Below are 18,934 nucleotides of genomic sequence, written 5' to 3'. Positions count from 1 at the left end.
AAATTCCCTTCAGTTCAGGTCCTTCAGCCACTGTTACCTCAGGGAGATTGCTTGTGTCTTCCCCAGTGAACACAGATCTGAAGTACCAATTCAATTCTTCTGCCATCCCCGTAATACATTCCCCTGTTTCTGTCTTCAAGGGCCCAATTTTAGTCTTAACCTTTTTTTTGCCTTTCACATACCTAAAAAAACTTTTACTATTCTCTTTTATATTTTTGGCCAGTTTACCTTCATACCTCATTTTTTTTCTCTGCATATTTCCTTCTTAGTAATCCTCTGTTGTTCTTTAAAAGCTACCCAGTCCTCCATTTTCCCACTTAGCTTTGCTATGTTATACTTTTTCCCTTTTAACTTTATATGTTTCTTAACTTCCCTCAGCCACGGCCACCCATGCCTCCTCCTAGGATCTTTCTTCCTTTTTTGGAATGAACTGATCCTGCATCTTCTGCATTCTACCCAGAAATATCTGCCATTGTTCCTCCACTGTCATCCCTGCTAAGGTATTGCACCATTGAACTTTGGACAGCTCCTCCCTCATAGCTCCATAGTTCCCTTTATTCAGCTGAAATATTGTCACTACCGATTGTACCCTCTCCCTCTCAAATTGCAGATTGAAGCTTTATTGTATTATGGTTACTACTTCCCAATGGCTCCTTCACTTCGAGGTCCCTGATCAATTCTGGTTAGTTGCACTATACCAGATCCAGAATTGCCTTCTCCCTGGTAGGCTCCAGCACCAGCCGTTCTAAGAATCCATCTCAGAAGCACTCCACAAAGTCTCTTTCTTGAGGTCCAATACCATCCTGATTCTCCCAATTTACCTTCATGTTGAAATTCCCCATAACAACTGTAGTAACATCTTTGCGACCGGCCAATTTCAGCTCCTGATTCAACTTACATCCGACATTCGGACTACTGTTTGGGGGCCTGTAGATAACTCCCAAGAGGGTCTTTTTATCCTTAGAATTTTTTCAGTTCTATCCACACTGCCTCTACATCCCCTGATTCTAAGTCCCGCCTGTGCAAGGGACTGAATATCATCCCTTACCAACATGGCCACCCCACCTCCTCTGCCTGTCAGTCTGTCCTTACAATGGCACGTGTAGCCTTGAATATTCATTTCCCAGGCCCTGTCCACTTGAAGCCACGTCTCGGTTACCCCCACAATATTGTATCTGTCAATTTCCAAAAGAGCCTCAAGTTCATCCATCTTATTTCTAATGTTTCGTGCATTCATATATAGTATTTTTAATTTGTTACTGCCCTCACCCTTCCCATCAACTCCTATTTCACTCAACCTTACAGCATGGTCCCTTTTTGAGTTTTCTGCTTCATTGATACAGTTGTCTGTCTTGACTTCCCTTGTTCTAACTTTCCCTTCAATTTCCTTCTTAAACATCCAGTTCTCCCAGTTTAAGTTTTTTCTAGTTCTTTTAGTTGTAGCAGAGAAGCTTCTAATAGCAGTCGCAGAAGTTGCTACAGTGAAAAAGATTCTATGCTTCAAATGATTCTTGACTGGTTTCTGTCTCTGAAATCTCTCCTGCTGTAAGAACCTGGGTTAGAATTTACCTTTTGCCAAGGGGTGTTTTTGCCAATGAGATGTTATGGGAATTAGAGCAGCTCCTTAGTTAAGTTGCTATGTCAAGTCAGTTGAGTTTCCAAATAGTTAAGTCATTCAAAATTCCATTTTCTTTTGTTTGTGTTTCAACCATAGTGTTTAAATAAATACTGTTTTGCTAAAAGCCGAGTGGTTTGACCAGTTGCATCACACCGAGAATACCTACCCCACATCTGCCTTTAAAATAAGAAAAAGTTAGGATCGAGAATACCTTCTTATAATGTTTTGAGGGAGTCTGCCCTAGTCTGTAACACGTGATTTAATCTATGCCTCTATGCCATTGTTGCACAATTGTGCCACACTGCAATGTTAAATTGAGTGTGCCAGTGGTAGTCTAGTTTGATTTTAAAGTTTTTCCTGCAGTTGCAGACATTTCATTTGGCATCAGCTGGCTCATGAGTTTCCTGTTCCCCTAGAGAAATATTTCTTTTGGTTAATGCTTCCAGTTTTGATTTTTTTAAATAAATTAAATAGACAAATGTCTATTTTCTGCTGAACCCATCTGCCTAAGTAACAGTAGGCAGTACTTATGCAACTATGATTCACTGATCCTGTAATTAATGGTATCTCACTGGGGATATTTGTTTGCATTGTTGGGTCTACACACTATAAAAGCTGGATTCTAACTATCCAAATTCATTACACATGAGGATCTATTAGGGAATTCTGTTATGTTGGGCAGGATTAAAATGGATGCTGAAACAAAAGGCTTTCCTGTTGTTCAAATTTCATTTTGGTTTTTAAAAACTAAACTCATGGGATCTGTTAGAGAAAAACAATTATTTCTAACCACTGCAATTATGTTTTCTTGCTTTTTCTTCACCCACACCCCTCAGACATTTTCAAGGTACTTGACATTCAAGCGAGACAATAATGAGCTCCTGCTCTTCGTTCTGAAGCAGTTAGTGGCGGAACAGGCTACCTACCAACGTAATAGATATGGGGCACAACAGGACACCATTGAAATCCCAGAAAAAGATTTGGTGGAAAAGGTAATGAAAAAATATATTTGGTAGTTCTGGTTAATGGTGAAATCTGTGTTCTCTGGTCAATTTTATTGCAACTGAGCACTTCAAGATCACTTTTAAGATCTGTTCTAATTTACTGAAAATAAACAATGCAGAGCAGCAATTTTTTCTGCATTCTTTCACGGGATATAGGTGTTGCTGGCAAGGCCAGCATTTGTTGCCCATTTACTGAACTGAATGGCTTGTTCAGACCATTTAGAGGGCAGTTGTGAGTTGACTGTACTTCTGTGGGTCAGAGTCGCACGAAGGCTACGCCAGGTAAGGATGACATTTCAGTTCCCAACGGACATTAGTGAACCACTTTTGGGTTTCTATAATAATTAACCATTGTTGTCGTAGTCACCATTACTGAGACTAGCTTTCAATTCCAAACTAAAAGTATTTAAATACCACCAGCTATATGGTAGGATTTGAAACTGTCCACAGAACACCCCACCGTCTCCCCTAACTCTCCCGTTGTTCTGTAGATGCATGCTGTGCCCTGTGTATTTCAAACAAAGAAGCTCCAGTTTCACTTGGTAATTTGGGAAAGGCAGCAATTAGAATTGACTGTCCTTGAGTAAGGAGGAAAGGGGGATAAAATTAACTCTGGTATCTTAGTATTCTATAGTAGTAAGTGGATGCACAATTGGATATATCCCCTATCGGCAAGTAACTTGTGAGCACTGAAAAGGCATGCAAACCTTGGGACCGATTAAAGGAAAGTGTGACTAATGTCACTGTACCTGTGAAACCAAATCATAGTGTGAGTATGTCATCTGAAAAGTTGCAATGGTCTGAACAAGGGAGGTTAAAGGAACAGTTGTATGCACCTGTGCTCTCAACTATGTACACAAGGGATAAGATTGTGTGGGACCAGTTTCTGGACTTTTGGGCTTTGACGTAGAACAGAATGCTGTTCTACTTAAAATAATTAGATTCTGTCCTTTTCCTTTGGGTTTTAGAACCAAATTTAAATATTTATTATCTTAAATATTGTTATTTAAGATAATAATAATAATGGACAGGAAAGAAAACTCTCTGGTCCATCAGCTTACCCAACACAATTGTGGTATGTGTCACCACCTCACTCAGAAACCATATCATCTCCCTGGGCATCTAAGAAGGCAGATTTTAAAATTGCACGCCAGTTTTGGGGAATGGAGGGAAATTCTCCCTGCTGTATTCCCATTGGCATTGGAGACAGTCCATAGATGGTTCATTAGGCTGATACCACATATGGACTGTCTGTCTTGTGAGGAAAGGCTGAAAAGTGCTCTGGTTTCCTACCACAGTCCAAAGAGGTGCAGGTTAGATAGATTGGACATGCCAAATTGTCCATAGTGTCCAGGGATGTGCAGGCTATGTGGATTAGCCATACGAAATGCAGGGTTGTAAGGATAGGGTGGAGTGCTCTTTTTAGGGTTGATGTGGACTCAATGGGCCAACTGGCCTGCATCCACACTGTAGAGATTCTGAGCATTTTAAGGAACTGAAAATAGAGCAATTTCTGGCAGGTGTAATTTTAATGAATGAAGCCAGTTATATTTTGGTTACACTGGATTCCAAGATTTTGTGCCTCTTCAGGACATTTGTTTTTTAGTTGTTCTGTCCCCGCCTCTCTGTGAAAGCCTAACTGGCAGGCGTAAATGCAGTGAGAGGTTAGCTGGTACAATTGTGGGCAAGACAACAATAACAGTATATGGAACCTTTAAAACGGTAGCCTAAATTATTTCTTCTTGTTCCAAGATCCAGTTATCACTTGATGTAAAATTTTGTGGTGTACGCATTTGCTCGTGATAAACTTTATCGAATTCTATTCTTTAGTCACTTTTTTTTTTGTTTAATAAAACTATTGAGAGGTTTCTGTTTTGCACTGATTTATTTGTGTTTAAGGTTCTGCTTCTTTTCATAGGCTCGGCAAATCAATATTCACAACATGACTTCATTCTATGAAAGTGATCTCTTCAAAATTAACAAATTCACTCACGACGTGCGAAGGAAATTAATTGTACAGCAATTCTAATTAGTTTTAAACAAGAGAAGAGAAGAAATCTATGTGGAGGCTGGCTTAATACAAAAACTGACATCATGTCCCTGGCATGGATGAGCATTTTTAGATGATTGCAATGTTGAAGTGCATACTTGGATTTGGATGAATTAAGCTGAAGTCTTGGAGACTCATGAAAGACTTGCAGTACTTGAGCACTTTCTGATCCAGTTGCATTTTGATTGTCTGCATCGGATTTTGTTTCTCCACTTGGCTGTCAACTTTACCAATTAATGTTTGTATAGAACTTGTGCATTTTTATAATGAAGTAGTATCTTTTTGTAATGAAATTGTCACACTTCCTTTCTGAAGCTATTATATTTCGCATAATTACTGGCCCCAACTGTGCTGTTTTCTGTGTATAAGTAAAACTAGGTGTACATTCTCCAACTTGTGTTTCTGCAATGATCAATAAAGATGTTTCCAAAATCTTGTTTCATTTCAAACCATGACAAAAAAAGGGGAGGAAACCCATGCAGGCATGGGGAGAAAGTGTAAACTCCACGCAGATGGTCACGCAAGGGTGGAACATTCCTTTTAAAGGCTCTATTGCTGCAACTGAGCGTTTGGTTTCCTAAATGCTGCAATTCCCTCCCAAAACACTCTCTTTATTTGTTCGCTTTGAGATGCTCCTGTGAAACCTGTGTTCAGATTTACGAAGTAAAGGCATTATATAAATGCAAGTTGGTTGATGGTCAGTGGTGCTTCTTGAGATAGTGCTGTTGTTGATAGTATTTCAAGCTGCATCATTGCAATGAGATCAGCAAGGTAAAACTGTAGTCAGTGCAAGTAAACCTGAACCCACAACTTTAACCTTCGGCTATATTGGCTATGTGCCTTTTCTGCACTGTTATTGATTTTCTGCTCCAATTAATTGGAGTGTGAGAGCCTGATACATAAAGTAGTCTGTGCAATTAGCATTGTGCTTGGCCCAATGTAATCTGGTGAATAATTAACTACTTTTGTTTCTTGAAAGAGAAGCTAAATTCCATAACCCTGTGCTGGCCCTGACACTAGCCAAAAATCTATTTTGGTTTCAAAAAATAAACTTGTGAGCTTAACTGGGTGTCCATCATTATTGTACAAAAGTTAAAAATGCTGCTGTCATCCAGTATTTCATACAGATTCTTTCTTGTCAGTTTCTCCAGAAATACTGCAGGGAAAAATAACAGGTTCTGGCATTTCTCAGTTGCGGAGGAGCTGGGTTTGATGTGCCGTCAGCATTTGCTGTCCCTGGTGGTGAATGACTTTATGCAGCTAAATTCACTAAGCTTATAGTAACTGATGGTAGTAATGGTGTAGGATACTGCTGTGATCATTAATTATAAGGCATGCTCATGCTGAGTTACCATTGCTGAATTGTCCATCAACTGCCTGGAGTTGCTGTTGACCAGATATCCACATATACAGTGGGAGGGAAAATCTCGCATATACATTCAGGAGGACTCCTGTGGTGCACTGTTGAGGCCCTATCTCTGAGCCAGGAGACCCTAGTTTAAAGTTCCATCTGCTCCAGAGATGTGTAATAACATCTCTGAACCAACTGATCTGAAAATATGAGTTCAGCAAGTAGTGATGAAGGCAAATGGAATGTTGGTGTTTACATTAAAAGAAATGGCTATCATAATAGGGATGTTTTGTTAAAACTGTTCAAGGAATTAGTTGCATCATGTCTTGACTACGGTAAATAATATTGGTCCACATGTTCAAGAAAAGATTTATTGAAGGTAGTCCAGAGAAGGTTCACTAGGTTGACGTTGGGAATGGAGGGATTTTCTGATGAGGGATTGGGCTTGTATTCATTGGAGTTAGAAGAATCAGAAAGTCACCATGTTGAAACATCAGATTCTTAGGGAGACTGAACATGGTAGATGTAGTGAGGGTTTTTTTTCTCCCCTTGCAGAAGCAAGTATAATCTGAGTGAAAGGTAGCCCATTTAAAACAAATGAGGAATTTCTTTCAATAGCAATAAATCTAAAATTCAGTACCACAGAGGGCTGTTGAGGTTGGATTGTTAAGTATACCCAAGACTGACCAACTTTTGATCTGTAACAGAATACAGGGTTATGGGAAGGAAAAGAGAATTGAGGATTATCAGATTGACTGCGATCTCACTGAATGACAGAGTAGACTGAATACATCGTATGGCTGCAAGGCAGGATCAAAGGCTGTGTATTGACTTGCGTAAGGCCCCCTGAACAGCCAACAATACAAATCAGAAGTGTGATTGAATTTTTTGCTGAATGAATGAACATAGAATGTTACAGCACAGTTCAGGCCCTTCAGCCCTTGATGTTGTGCCAACCTGTGAAATTAATCTGATGCCCATCTAACCTACACTGTTCCATTATTATCCAGATAGTTGTCCATGCTCTTAATGTCGGTGAGTCTACTACTGTTGCAGGTGGGCTGTTCCACATTATTCTGAATGTGGAAATGACCCCTTATATCTATCCTAAATCTATCACCCCTTAATTTAAAGCTATGCCCCTCATGTTAGCCTTATCATCCGAGGAAAAAGGCTCTCACTGTCTACCCTATCTAACCCTCTGATTATCTTATACATCTCGATTAAGTCACATCTCAACCTTCTCCAAAAAACAGCCTCAGTTTCCTCAGCCTTTTCTCGTAAGACCTTCCTTCCATACCAGGCCACATTCTAGTAAATCTCCTCTAAACCCTTTCCAAAGCTTCCACATTTTATAATGCAATGAGCAGAACTGTACACAGTACTCCAAGTATGGCTTTACCAATGTCTTACACAGCTGAAGCATGACCTCTTGGCTCCAAAACTCAATGCTGCTGGAAAAACGCAGCAGGTCAGGCAAGATCCAAGGAGCAGGAGAATCGATGTTTCGGGCATGAGCCCTTCTTCAGGAGCCTTTCCTGAAGAAGGGCTCATGCCCGAAACGTCGATTCTCCTGCTCCTTGGATGCTGCCTGACCTGCGCTTTTCCAGCAACACATTTTCAGATCTGATCTCCAGCATTTGCAGTCCTCACTTTCTCCTCTAAAACTCAATCCCCCTACCAATAAACTACAATACACCATCTGCCTTCTTAACAACCCTATCAACCTGGTGGCAATTTTCAGGGATTTATGCACCAAGACACCAAGATCTATCTGTTTGTCTTCACTGCCAAGAATTTTACCATGAGCGTAGTATTCTGCATTCCTGTTACTTCTTCTGAAGTGAACTACCTCACAGTTTTCCACATTAAACTCCATTTGCCACTTCTCAGCCCAGTTCTGCATCTTAAAATCCAACAACACTTGGGAAATGCAGCACCATTTCTGTCCACCCCTCATGTCCTGACCACCATTCATTTTATGCATGAGTAGGTGGGGAGCAGAGGGGTACAAATGCTTAGGAATTGACCGACAGGTTTAACAGTACATTTGGATTGGCTCAGGCTTGGAGGGCCGAAGGGCCTGTTCCTGGGCTGTAAACTTTCTTTGTTCTTTGTTCTATACCTTCAAGTGCTATCACAGGCAACTGAGCGACTTTTCCATCACTATGACTTTTTTTCTGTTTTTTTCCTTTTTTAACCACTGTCAGCAACCAGTAATTAACCTTGTGACCAATTAAACATTTACAAGCAAAGCCCATTATGGACAATGCACCCAGTCTTTAATATTCCTTAACTAAATCCGTCAACTGTTGAAAGTTTTTAGTGTCCGGTGCCTCAGGGGAAGTTAAGCTCATAATCAAAAATGTAGGTGAACAAAGCTGCTGCACAACAACACTCTTATAAAAACAGTAGCTAATTTCTTTCTTAAAACAAACGTAACTATGAGGCTTTGAGAATGCTCTAGTCTGAGTTAGTGAATGGTCTGTAGTGGATAACATCCTATTTTTCTCCATTATTTATCTTTGTTACTTCCACCAGGCCTACAGACACTCTGCTTTCCTCCAATTCTGGCTTTTTTTCTCTTCTTGATTTTGCATTCTCTATTGATCGTGCATTCACCACTGTGCACTGTTTATTGAGGGTGTGGATGTTTATGGTTGTAGCTGGGTGCCAAGCAAGCAGACTGCTTTGTCCTGGGTGGTGTCAAGTCTGCCCAATGTTATTGGAACTCCATTCATCCTGGTAAATGGAGAGAATTCCATCATACTCCCAATTTGCATTACACACATGGTAGATGAGTGAAAATAACGAACCTCTAATCATCTCCTGTTGCCGCTGTGTGAAGATGACTGGTGGAGTTTCTCAACAAGAGTGACGCCATGGATGTTAATGCTGGAGAATCTCACAATGGCAATGTCATGGTGAGGTTCTTTCAGGCTGTCTCATTGGAGATAATCTTTGCCCAATACTTGTTATTTCTCTTTCTTTCTTGCCACTAATCAGCCCAAACCCTGATGGTTGACCATATCTTGATGTAGGTATGAATTGTTTCATTACCTTCAGAAGTGAGAATAAAAATGAGAGAAGACTTTCTGGGAGGAGAAGACAACTATCTGAGAGAAACAAAATCTCATCTCCATTTTAAAAGAGACTTTCTTTGTTCAAACAGTGTCCCTGGTGTCTTTGTAAGAGGAAATATCCTTCCAGCACATACTGTGTTAAATAACTTCAGGATCTTATATCTCTTTTAACATTGAGCTGGACACCTTTCTTAGAATAGTATCACCAGATCAATTATGCCTGTTTGAGAGGATAGGCAAGCATTAGAGGGCTGTCAAACCAGGGTCATTAGAATATTTAAGACTGAGAGAGACATTTTCAATCAGTCAAGGAATCAAGGGTTGTGGGGAAAAGGCAAGAAAATGGAGTTAAAAATGATCAGGTCAGTCATGATTTTGTTGAATGGTGGAGTAGACTCGATGGGCTGAAAATCAGACTTCTGCTCCTATGTCAAAGAGATGCGCAGCACGGAAACAGACCCTTTGGTCCAACTCGTCCATACCAACCTAATCTAGTCCCATTTGCCAGTACTTGATCCATATAACTCTAAATGCCTCCTATTCATGTACGCATCCAGGTGCCTTTTAAATGTAATTTTACCAGCCTCCACCACTTCCTCTGGCAGCTCATTCCATACACTCACCACCCCTCTGCATGAAAAGGTTCCCCCTTAGGTCCCTTTTATATCTTTCCCCTCACACCCTAAACCTATGCCCTCTAGTTCTGACTCCCACACCCCAGAGAAAAAACCTTGTCTAGTCATCCTATCCATGCCCCTCATAATTTTATAAACCTGTATAAGGTCACCCCTCAGCCTCCAACGCTCCAGGAAACACAGCCCCAGCCTATTCAGCTTCTCCCTATAGCAAGTTTTGAGAAGATTTGTAGCTCAGGCTGAGGTTCTGGGTGTAGGTTTGCTTGCTGACCTGGAAGGTTAATTCCCAGACATTTCCTCACTCTACTAGGTAACATCTTCAGTGGGCATCCAGGTGAAGCACTGTACATGATTCCTGCTTTCTATATATATATATAAATATATATATATATGTTTAGGTTTCTTTTGGTTGGTTATGTCATTTCCTGTTCTTTTTCTCAGAGGTGGTAGATGGGGTCTAACTCGATGTGTTTATTGTTAGACTTCCAGCTGGAATGCCATGCTTCTAGGAATTTTTGTGCGTGTCTCTGTTTGGCTTGTCCTAGGATGGATGTGTTGTCCCAGTCGAAATAAGAGAGGGTTCTGTCGTTTTGTGGGTAGTTAGTGTTCATGTATCCTGGTGGCGAGTTTTCTGCCTGTTTGTCCAATGTAGTGTTTGTTACAGTTCTTGCATGATATTTTGTAAATGACATTAGTTTTGCTTGTTGTCTACATAGGGTCTTTCAAGGTCATTAGCTGCTGTTTTAGTGTTTTGGTGGATTTGTGGGCTACCATGATGCCAAGGGGTCTGAGTGGTCTGGCAGTCATTTCTGAGATGTCTTTGATGTAGGGGAGAGTGGATAGCGTTTCTGGACGTGTTTTGTCTGCTTGTTGCTGAGTTTGCTGGGTTTGTTGCTGAGAAATTGGTGGACTGTATTCATTGAGTACCAATCCTTTTTGAATACACGGTATAGGTGATTTTCCTCTGCTCTGCATAGCCCCTCTGTGCTGCAGTGTGTGTTGGCTTGTTGAAATAATGCTCTGATGTAGCTTTGTTTGTGGGTGTTGGGGTGATTGCTTCTGCAGTTCAATATTTAGTCCGTACACGTTGTTTTCCTGTAGATGCTGATTTGAAGTTCCCCATTGGCTGTTCACTCTACTGTGACATCTAAGAATGGCAGTTTGTTGTTGTTTTCCTCCTCTTTAGTGAATTCCATGCCAGTAAGAGTATTATTGATGGTCTTGAAGGTTTCCTCTAATTTATTTTGTTTAGTGATGACAAAGGTGTCATCCACGTAGTGGACTCAAAGCTTGGGTTGGATGCCTCGCAGAGCTGTTTGTTCGAGTTTCTGCATTACTTTCTCTGCTAAGAACCCTGATATTGGAGATCTTATGGGTATTCCGTTGGTTTGACTGTAGGTTTTCTTGTTGAAGGTGAAGTGTGTGGTAAGGCATAGGTTCAGTAGCTTGACGATATTGCCTTGCTGATGAAGTTAGTGGTGTTTGGAATATGTGTCTTTGGGTCTTCTAATAGTGTAGTCAGTGTTTCCTTGGCCAGGTTAATGTTGATTGATGTAAACAGGGCTGTTACATCAAAGGAGACCATTATTTCATCCTCTTCTATCTCAGTGTCTTAGATGGTCTTCAGAAATTCTTGGGTGGAGTGGATGGAGTGGTGTGAGTCTTCTACTAAGTGTTTCAGTCTTTGGTGTAGCTCCCTGGCTAATCTGTAACTTGGTGTTCCAGGTAGTGAGACTATGGGTCTGAGGGGGGTTCCTGGTTTGTGAATTTTCTCCCTATAGTTCAAACCCTCCAACCCTGGCCACATCCTTGTAGATCTTTTCTGAACCCGTTCAAGTTCACAACATCCTTCCTATAGGAGGGAGACCAGAATTGCACACAATATTCCAAAAGTAGCCTAACCAATGTCCTTTAGAGCTGCTACATGACCTCCCAACTCCCATACTCAATGCTCTGTCCAATAAAGGAAAGCATATCAAATGCCTTCTTCACTATCCTATCTACCTGTGACTCCACTTTCAAGGAGCTATGAACCTGCTCTCCAAGGTCTCCTTGTCTTTTAGTCTTAGGGTTAATGTCCATCTAAAAGCTGTGCCTCCAACTGTGCAGCACTCCTCAGTACTGACACCAAAGTCAGTGTGGATTTTTATATTCAAGTCTGTGATCTAAATCCCATAATCCTCTGACTCAGAGATGACAATGGATCTCATTTATTGAATCAGATAATGGCTCTGAAAGAGTTAATGGTTGAGCTTTGCTGAACTCCACAATAATGTTACAGAGGCTCTGGGTTGAGACTCAGTTGGAATCTGACACCGTCTCCTGGTGTAGACACACGTCTTCTCTACTTCTTTAGAGTTAATGTCCCAAAGAGTTAATATCAATTGTATATAGTTAACAAAATGTAACAAACTACACCTTATTAAGAAAGACAAGGCCTTCCCTGCTAAAACTTATCTGTGGTCCATTCTCCACCACTGACAGCCCTTAGACTGGCAGGGGAAGGAGAACTGGTGGCAGCGCACTGCCCAAACCTCAAGCCACCAGTGAGTGGCACCCAGGCATCACATCATACTGTACACAATGAGCCAGGGCTGACCACCAGCCAGCTGGCCAATCCACCAGACATTGACTTTCTGCAAAGACCCTTTCTCTTCTTCTTTCAACCTGAGAAAAAAAAAGTGAGGGACAAATTACCCCTGAACAACCCCAGATATTTGAGATGTGAATCACAGTTTTTACAAGTTAGAAGGTAAATGTCCTCCTGTTGATGCCTTTTATTTATTCCACACTGGACTGACCATCCTGGCAGTCCATTCCACCCGAAACATTCCATCAATCTTTAGCTTATAAAGCAGCCAAAACTGTTTATTGGGAGGCTTGGCAAAGGGCTATGGGCCAGTGAATGGAGGGTTGATGTAAATTCCACAGGACATGTGAGAAATCTGTGCTTTGCACAGTGAAGCTTGAGAATGTAAATTGCAATCAGCAAGAAGTGACATTGTTAAGGCTTAAGAGTCTCACAAATTATGTCAAGGTTGGCCTAAAACAAGGGTGGCTCTATGTTTGCTAGCATTTCAGTCAAAGCATATGAGTGTGTATGTGTGTGTGTGCACACACACGTCAGTGGGGAGAATTCCTGCATTGCAGGCTGCTAGCCAGCAATAGGCTCCTTCAATGGAACTCTTTGTTGGAGCTCAAAGCCTCTGCCAAGACCTTGATCCTGGCTGAGTCTGCCAATTGATTCTTCCAAGAGGTCCAACTGCCCAGGAGAGTATCAAAGTGTTGGACATTTGTTTTTCCATGAACTTGGCAGATCAAAGGATTGATGTGCCCACACTGCAACACCCAGCTCAGGCCCATTCGTACCTATATTGAATAGGCACTGGTTTCTGCCTCAGTTGGGGCGAGCTGTCCTCCCTCTGTAGCAGAAGGTCATGCATCCATTGTACCACTCTTGAGAGTTGTGAGTAAAACCTAGGCTGACACTCCTGAGGCATGTCATATTTTGAATATGGATATAACAGATCACGCAGCTTTTTGAAGAACGGGGGGATTTTTCTTGGTGTCCTAATGATGGCTATCCTTTCATGAGTTCAGCTAAATACAGATTATCTGGCCAGTGACCACCAATGTTGGTATGTTTTTCCAAGTGAAAGGAATAATTGGGCCCTCATTATACTGCATAAACAGGAGATGCACTCATTGTAATGGACATCACAGGAAAGAATTATCCAAACCTTTCATAACAGACTCAAGAGATTGAATGACCTCTACTATGTTGTTAGACGTAGACATAAAACATTATTGCGCAGTACAGGCCCTTCGGTCCTCGATGTTGCACCGACCTGTGAAACCAATCTGAAGCTCATTTAACCAACACTATTCCATTCTTGTCCATATGCCTATCCAATGACCATTTACATGCCCTTAAAGTTGGTGTGTCTACTACTGTTGCAGACAGTGCATTCCACCCCCACACCATTACTTTTAGTTCTTGCAATCACTCAGATTGTGGGTGGCACAGTGGTTAGCACTGCTGCCTCACAGCGCCAGAGACCTGGGTTCAATTCCTGCCTCAGGCGATTGACTGTGTGAAGTTTGCACATTCTCCCCATGTCTGCGTGGGTTTCCTCCAGGTGCTCCGGTTTCCTCCCACAGTCCAGAAATGTGCAGATTAGGTGAATTGACCATGCTAAATTGGCCGTAGTGTTAGGTGTAGGGGAATGGGTATGGGTGGGTGTGCTTCGGCGGGTCAGTGTGGACTTGTTGGGCTGAATGGCCTGTTTCCACACTGTAAGTAATCTAATTGTGACTGATGATTTACTCAGTGGTCTTGGTAAAATGAAGTAAGACCAGCCACAGATTGGTACAGTCAGCCTTGGTCTCCATGATAGAACTAGTTCAAGAAACGTTAAATATTGGTCTTCTCTTCAATGAAGACTCTAACAGTGTGGAAGCAGCCCATTGAGTCCACACCAACCCTCTAAAGGGAATCCCACCCACTATCCCTGCCTTTCCCAGGCTAATCCACCTAGCGTACACTTCCCTGGACACCACAAGCAATCTAGCACCAATCCACCTAACCAACACATCTTTTGACTATGGGAGGAAATCAGAGCACCCAAAGAAAATCCACACAGACAGTCACCTGAGGCTGGAATTGAACTCAGGACCCTGGCACTTGTTTTCACATCCCATTTTTTTTTCAGATTAGTCCCATGTTGCATTGGAGGGAGCAAATAGGACCTTGGTTTAATGCTGAATGCAAAAAAAAATCTCTGACAGCGTGGCACTCCTTCAGTACTGCAGCCCCTACACAAAACAACGCAATGTTGAGAGCAGAATATTCTGCTACTCTGGGTGGGATATCCAGGGTATAAATCTTCTAGAAGAAAGTGAGGACTGCAGATGCTGGAGATCAGAGCTGAAAATGTGTTGCTGGAAAAGCGCAGCAGGTCAGGCAGCATCCAAGGAGCAGGAGAATCGACGTTTCGGGCATGCGCCCTTCTTCAGGAAGGGTTTAAAGATTAGTTGGCACCAAGCCTGGGGTTTTAGAAAAGGGGTGTCTGATATATTTACGGAATATCTTAGTTTTAAACGAGCTCTGGGAAAGTGTGAGTTAGAGCAGGAGGTGGTGGGATGAGTCAGTGCAGTGAGAGAGGAGGGAATGTGTAGGATGTTATATTTACAGAGAAGGAGGATCGAGAGAGGAGAACTGAGCCTGGTGGTTTCCTCAAAGCAGGGAGAGATGAGAAAGGATTGTGAGAGAGATTAGACTGTAGACACTTTCCCATGCACACCACCTTTATAAACTAATATCTTTTGACCAAAACATCATTCCTGATGAAGGGCTCATGCTCGAAACGTCGAATTCTCTGTTCCTGAGATGCTGCCTGGCCTGCTGTGCTTTGACCAGCAACACATTTGCAGATGGCATTTACGACCTCAGGATGTCCAAAGGTGCTTCACAATTTTTCAAAGTACAGTTATCGGAAAGACTGCAGCCAATTTGAGCACAGCAAGCTCTCACAATCAGCACTGAGTTAATGAGCTGACTGTCTGATTTAGATGATTGGCTAGATCACTGGGGAGAACGTCTCTACTCATGTTTGAAATCATGTGTGATTTTTAAAAATATCTGCCTAAGCAGAAAAGGGGATGGCGGTGCTCGCACTACAGAAGATATCCTTTAAAACGGTACAGCACTCCTCCAGAACAGCATGGGAGTGAGTCTCAATGATGTGGTCAAGACTGCAGAGTGAGTTTGAACCTACAAGCTCCTAATTCAAACACTCACTGTGCTACCCACTGTGCCTCAGCTGATGGGGAAAGATACACAACACATCAGTCCCAAGGGATGAGTCCTATCGGTCACTGATGGACACCAGTCAGAGTTTGGAATTAATATTTCATGATTACGGGAAAGGAAGAGATGAAAATACTTGTCTTTTTCTCCATCACTGGCAGTAAGGGCTAAAGTGAGATTGAATAGAAGTGTTTGAACTGTTGAGAGAATACATCAAGAGAAAATGTTGCTGAAGGCTGTGAGGAGCTCAGAAGCCAGAGTGCAGAGTTCTAAAATATCTCTTTGTACAAAGCCAGAGAAAAGGGAGATGCTGAAAAGTATATTTTAAGAAACAGCACATTGGAGAGCCTTTTAAATGAACCAGCATGAGCAGGAGGGGTTGAATGGCCTCATTCTGTGTATATTCCAGTTTTCTGCTTGTTGAAGCAGTAATTTAGAAACGGGGAAGGTTTTAACTTTGGGACATTTGGGACTTTCTAAATGGAAACCAAATAGTAGGGTGGGAGGTGATTGAGGAGGGCAAGTGGGGTGTGAAGGATGGGCGAGAGTGAGGGGGTGAAAGGGAGGGAGCGAGACGGTGGAGGAGAGTGTGTGTAAATGAGGAGAGAGTGTGGGGTGTGAAAGAGGGGTTGGAGGAGAAAGAGAGCAGGGTTGAAGGGATGACAGTGGGCGGTTGTGGGTGGGGAGAGGCAGTGGGGGTTATGGAGAGAGTGAGATGAGATTAGGTTCCCTACAGTGTGGAAACAGGCCCTTCGGCCCAACAAGTCCACACCGACCCATTTCTCTCTAACTAATGCACCTAACACTATGGGCAATTTAGCATGGCCAATTCACCCTGACCTGCACAACTTTGGACTGTGGGAGGAAACCGGAGCACCCGGAGGAAAGTCACGCAGAGAATGTGCAAACTCCACACAGGGTGGAGGAGGAGAGAATGTGGGGGTAAGAAAGGCGGATAAAGTGAGAGTTGGGGAGGAGATTGGAGAGTGAGGGCTGGGTGGAGAGTGTGAGTGAGGAGGGCTTGGAGGAGACAGAGAGAGAGGGAGGGAGAGAGAGAGTGAGTTGGAACAATCAGGCACCAATGTGTTAACTTTGGAAAGTTGTTGAATTCTGAAGAAGAGCCATATCAAGGTCGAAACATTAACTTTGCTTTCTGCCAGATCGGCTGAGTTTCTCCAACACTGTTTTTATTTCTTTCATTCATTGCTCGCTTCTGTATGAGGCAGTGTCATGCATCTCTGTGGATGTCGCAGACGGAAGGTAGGACCCAGAAGAGGGAAGAATTCGACCTGGATAACAGACACTGCGCAATAATCAGTGAAATTATTCAGCTTTTCAGTCTGTCTCCCTGAGAAGAGCAATTTGATAGGAGCTTGCAAACTCACCGCGGAGGGGAGCACAGAACAGGGCAACTTATTTGCAATAGTTTTGTAAAAATATATATTTCAGCAGTGAACGGGGGGAAGGGGAAAGACGGGGGCTGGGTAAGGAAAGAGCTGCATTTTGTGAAATTAATTACACGTAAGTTTCATTGATCGTGTCTGCAAAAGGCTGCGATTTTTCTGTTGCCTGTGATGGACCTGCTCAGACAGCCTAGCTGCAATCGTTGTGTCTGTCTCAGGCGAGCGCAGTAAGGGCGAGGGGAGGGCTGCGATTTATCCCGAAAGGATAAAGGAACCTCATCAAGAAACCTTCTATTCCACCGCAGGAAGGGGAAGGCAGAGGAAGGAGGGTGGGAGAGAAGAAACAAATCACACTCTCTGTGTCGCTCTCTGCATCCCAACCATGAGCCTGAGACAATCTCTCCTTTGTGCACTTGGTAAGTGAAAATATTGCATTTTCTCTGTGTCTCTGTCTTCCTTTTACCGGGGTGGGGGGCTTTTAAAAGAGAGAAAAAGTTTGCAGGTCTGGGACAAAGAATTGTTCCTGTGTCTGTGTGATATTATTGCCCGAATATCCAATCCTAAGTGATGTACCTGCTCCCAAAACCAGGAGGTGATGTGGCCTGGACTTGATTCGCTGATTTATGAATGGAAAGACGTATACAATGCTGGTTCAGGAGACCCCAAACTGATTTATAACCTGTGTTCTCGAGAGGTGCAGTCCCTGTTGTCCGGACGGAAGCACTGACCCTACATAATGCTGGAGGGGGGATAAATTATTGGCCTAGCTTTGGAGGGATTTGGGGAAAGGCTTTCCTCCTCGAAGCAGTGAGCTGAGATCTTTCTACATGACAGGGCCTACCACAAGACATCAATGTGTGCCCTCAGGGCTGACCTCCAGATGATTACCTTCACAAATAGCAAGGAGAGGGCGCTCAGATCCAGGGGCAGGAGACTGACCCACTCAGACACAGCTTCGGTCCCTTTTACAGAGAAATCTGAACCAGGAGGTTAAATAAAGTTACAATGGAGATAATTAATATCTATTGGGGGGGTCAGTTTATTTGCGCCACATTTGTCTGAACCTATTGATCCGTAATGAGTATTAGGGGGTGAACACAGCATGAAGAATCTTACTTCCAACTCTATTTTGATTTAGTCCCTGCCCTCCCCTTCACTGTCTGATCACACAGCATTGCCCTTTGATGTAAAGGGCACTGCTTGTCACTGGCCACCCGGGTGTTTTCCTATCTTCCTGGTGGTGGAAATTGAATAAAGATTCGTCCACTTTAAAAAAGAGAGAAAAAAAAGAATCTTACTTGCTAAGCTTTAGGGTGTGTTTCCCTGGTATCTCAAGTGGGGAACTCTCCGGCCTGCCCTGCTGTTGTGAGCCACAGCCATGACCCCAGTAGATTAACGAAAAGCCCCCTCATGGAGTTGATCGCCACATCTCCTGGTTAAATAGTGAGCTCTCTCCCCGATGAAAGAGAGTGCACCTTCCAAACACATGGGGAGAGGAAACACCTCGGAAACCGAGCTGAAAATGTGTTGCTGGAAAAGCGCAGCAGGTCAGGCAGCATCCAAAGAGCAGGAGAATCGATGTTTCGGGCATGAGCCCTTCTTCAGGAATGAGGAAAGTGTGTCCAGCAAGCTCATGCCTGAAACGTCGATTCTCCTGCTCTTTAGATGCTGCCTGACCTGCTGCGCTTTTCCAGCAATACATTTTCAGCTCTGATACTCCAGCATCTGCAGTCCTCACTTTCTCCTTGAAGATTTTAACCTACTGCGAATCCTCTTGCAAGGATGCCTTCCTTGAAGAAGCTCTCTTCCTCCCTCTACAAGGATTTCAGTGAGTCCCTCTCTCACTGCACACCCCAGGTCATCTCTTCTGCCCAGAAGCTCTTCCTATCAACCTCACCTTGACCTCCTTCCACCAATCGCATTTCCAACGCCCCTCCCCCAAGTCCCTCCTCCCTACCTTTTATCTTAGCCTGCTGGACAC

At 42.9% G+C, this 18,934-nt stretch overlaps 2 protein-coding genes across 2 annotated transcripts in view; both read left to right on the top strand.

The window, feature by feature from the left end:
- mcm2 (minichromosome maintenance complex component 2) overlaps positions 1-5,090 on the top strand; it is a 53,853-nt gene extending 48,763 nt beyond the window's left edge. Inside the window, exons 16-17 of the mRNA XM_060835064.1 lie at positions 2,455-2,610; positions 4,541-5,090. Of these exons, the coding sequence (XP_060691047.1) occupies positions 2,455-2,610; positions 4,541-4,651 (267 nt within the window). The 3' untranslated portion in view covers positions 4,652-5,090. The remainder of the gene's footprint in view (positions 1-2,454; positions 2,611-4,540) is intronic.
- Positions 5,091-17,285: 12,195 nt separating this feature from the next.
- Positions 17,286-18,934, top strand: part of podxl2 (podocalyxin-like 2) — a 58,751-nt gene continuing 57,102 nt past the window's right edge. The window contains exon 1 of the mRNA XM_060835827.1: positions 17,286-17,369. Within this exon, the coding sequence (XP_060691810.1) occupies positions 17,336-17,369 (34 nt within the window). The 5' untranslated portion in view covers positions 17,286-17,335. The remainder of the gene's footprint in view (positions 17,370-18,934) is intronic.

Source organism: Hemiscyllium ocellatum, chromosome 14 (assembly GCF_020745735.1).
Source record: "Hemiscyllium ocellatum isolate sHemOce1 chromosome 14, sHemOce1.pat.X.cur, whole genome shotgun sequence".
NCBI lineage: Eukaryota > Metazoa > Chordata > Chondrichthyes > Orectolobiformes > Hemiscylliidae > Hemiscyllium > Hemiscyllium ocellatum.
Note: the sequence above shows the minus strand (reverse complement) of the source record. Positions and strands in the feature narration are given on the sequence as shown.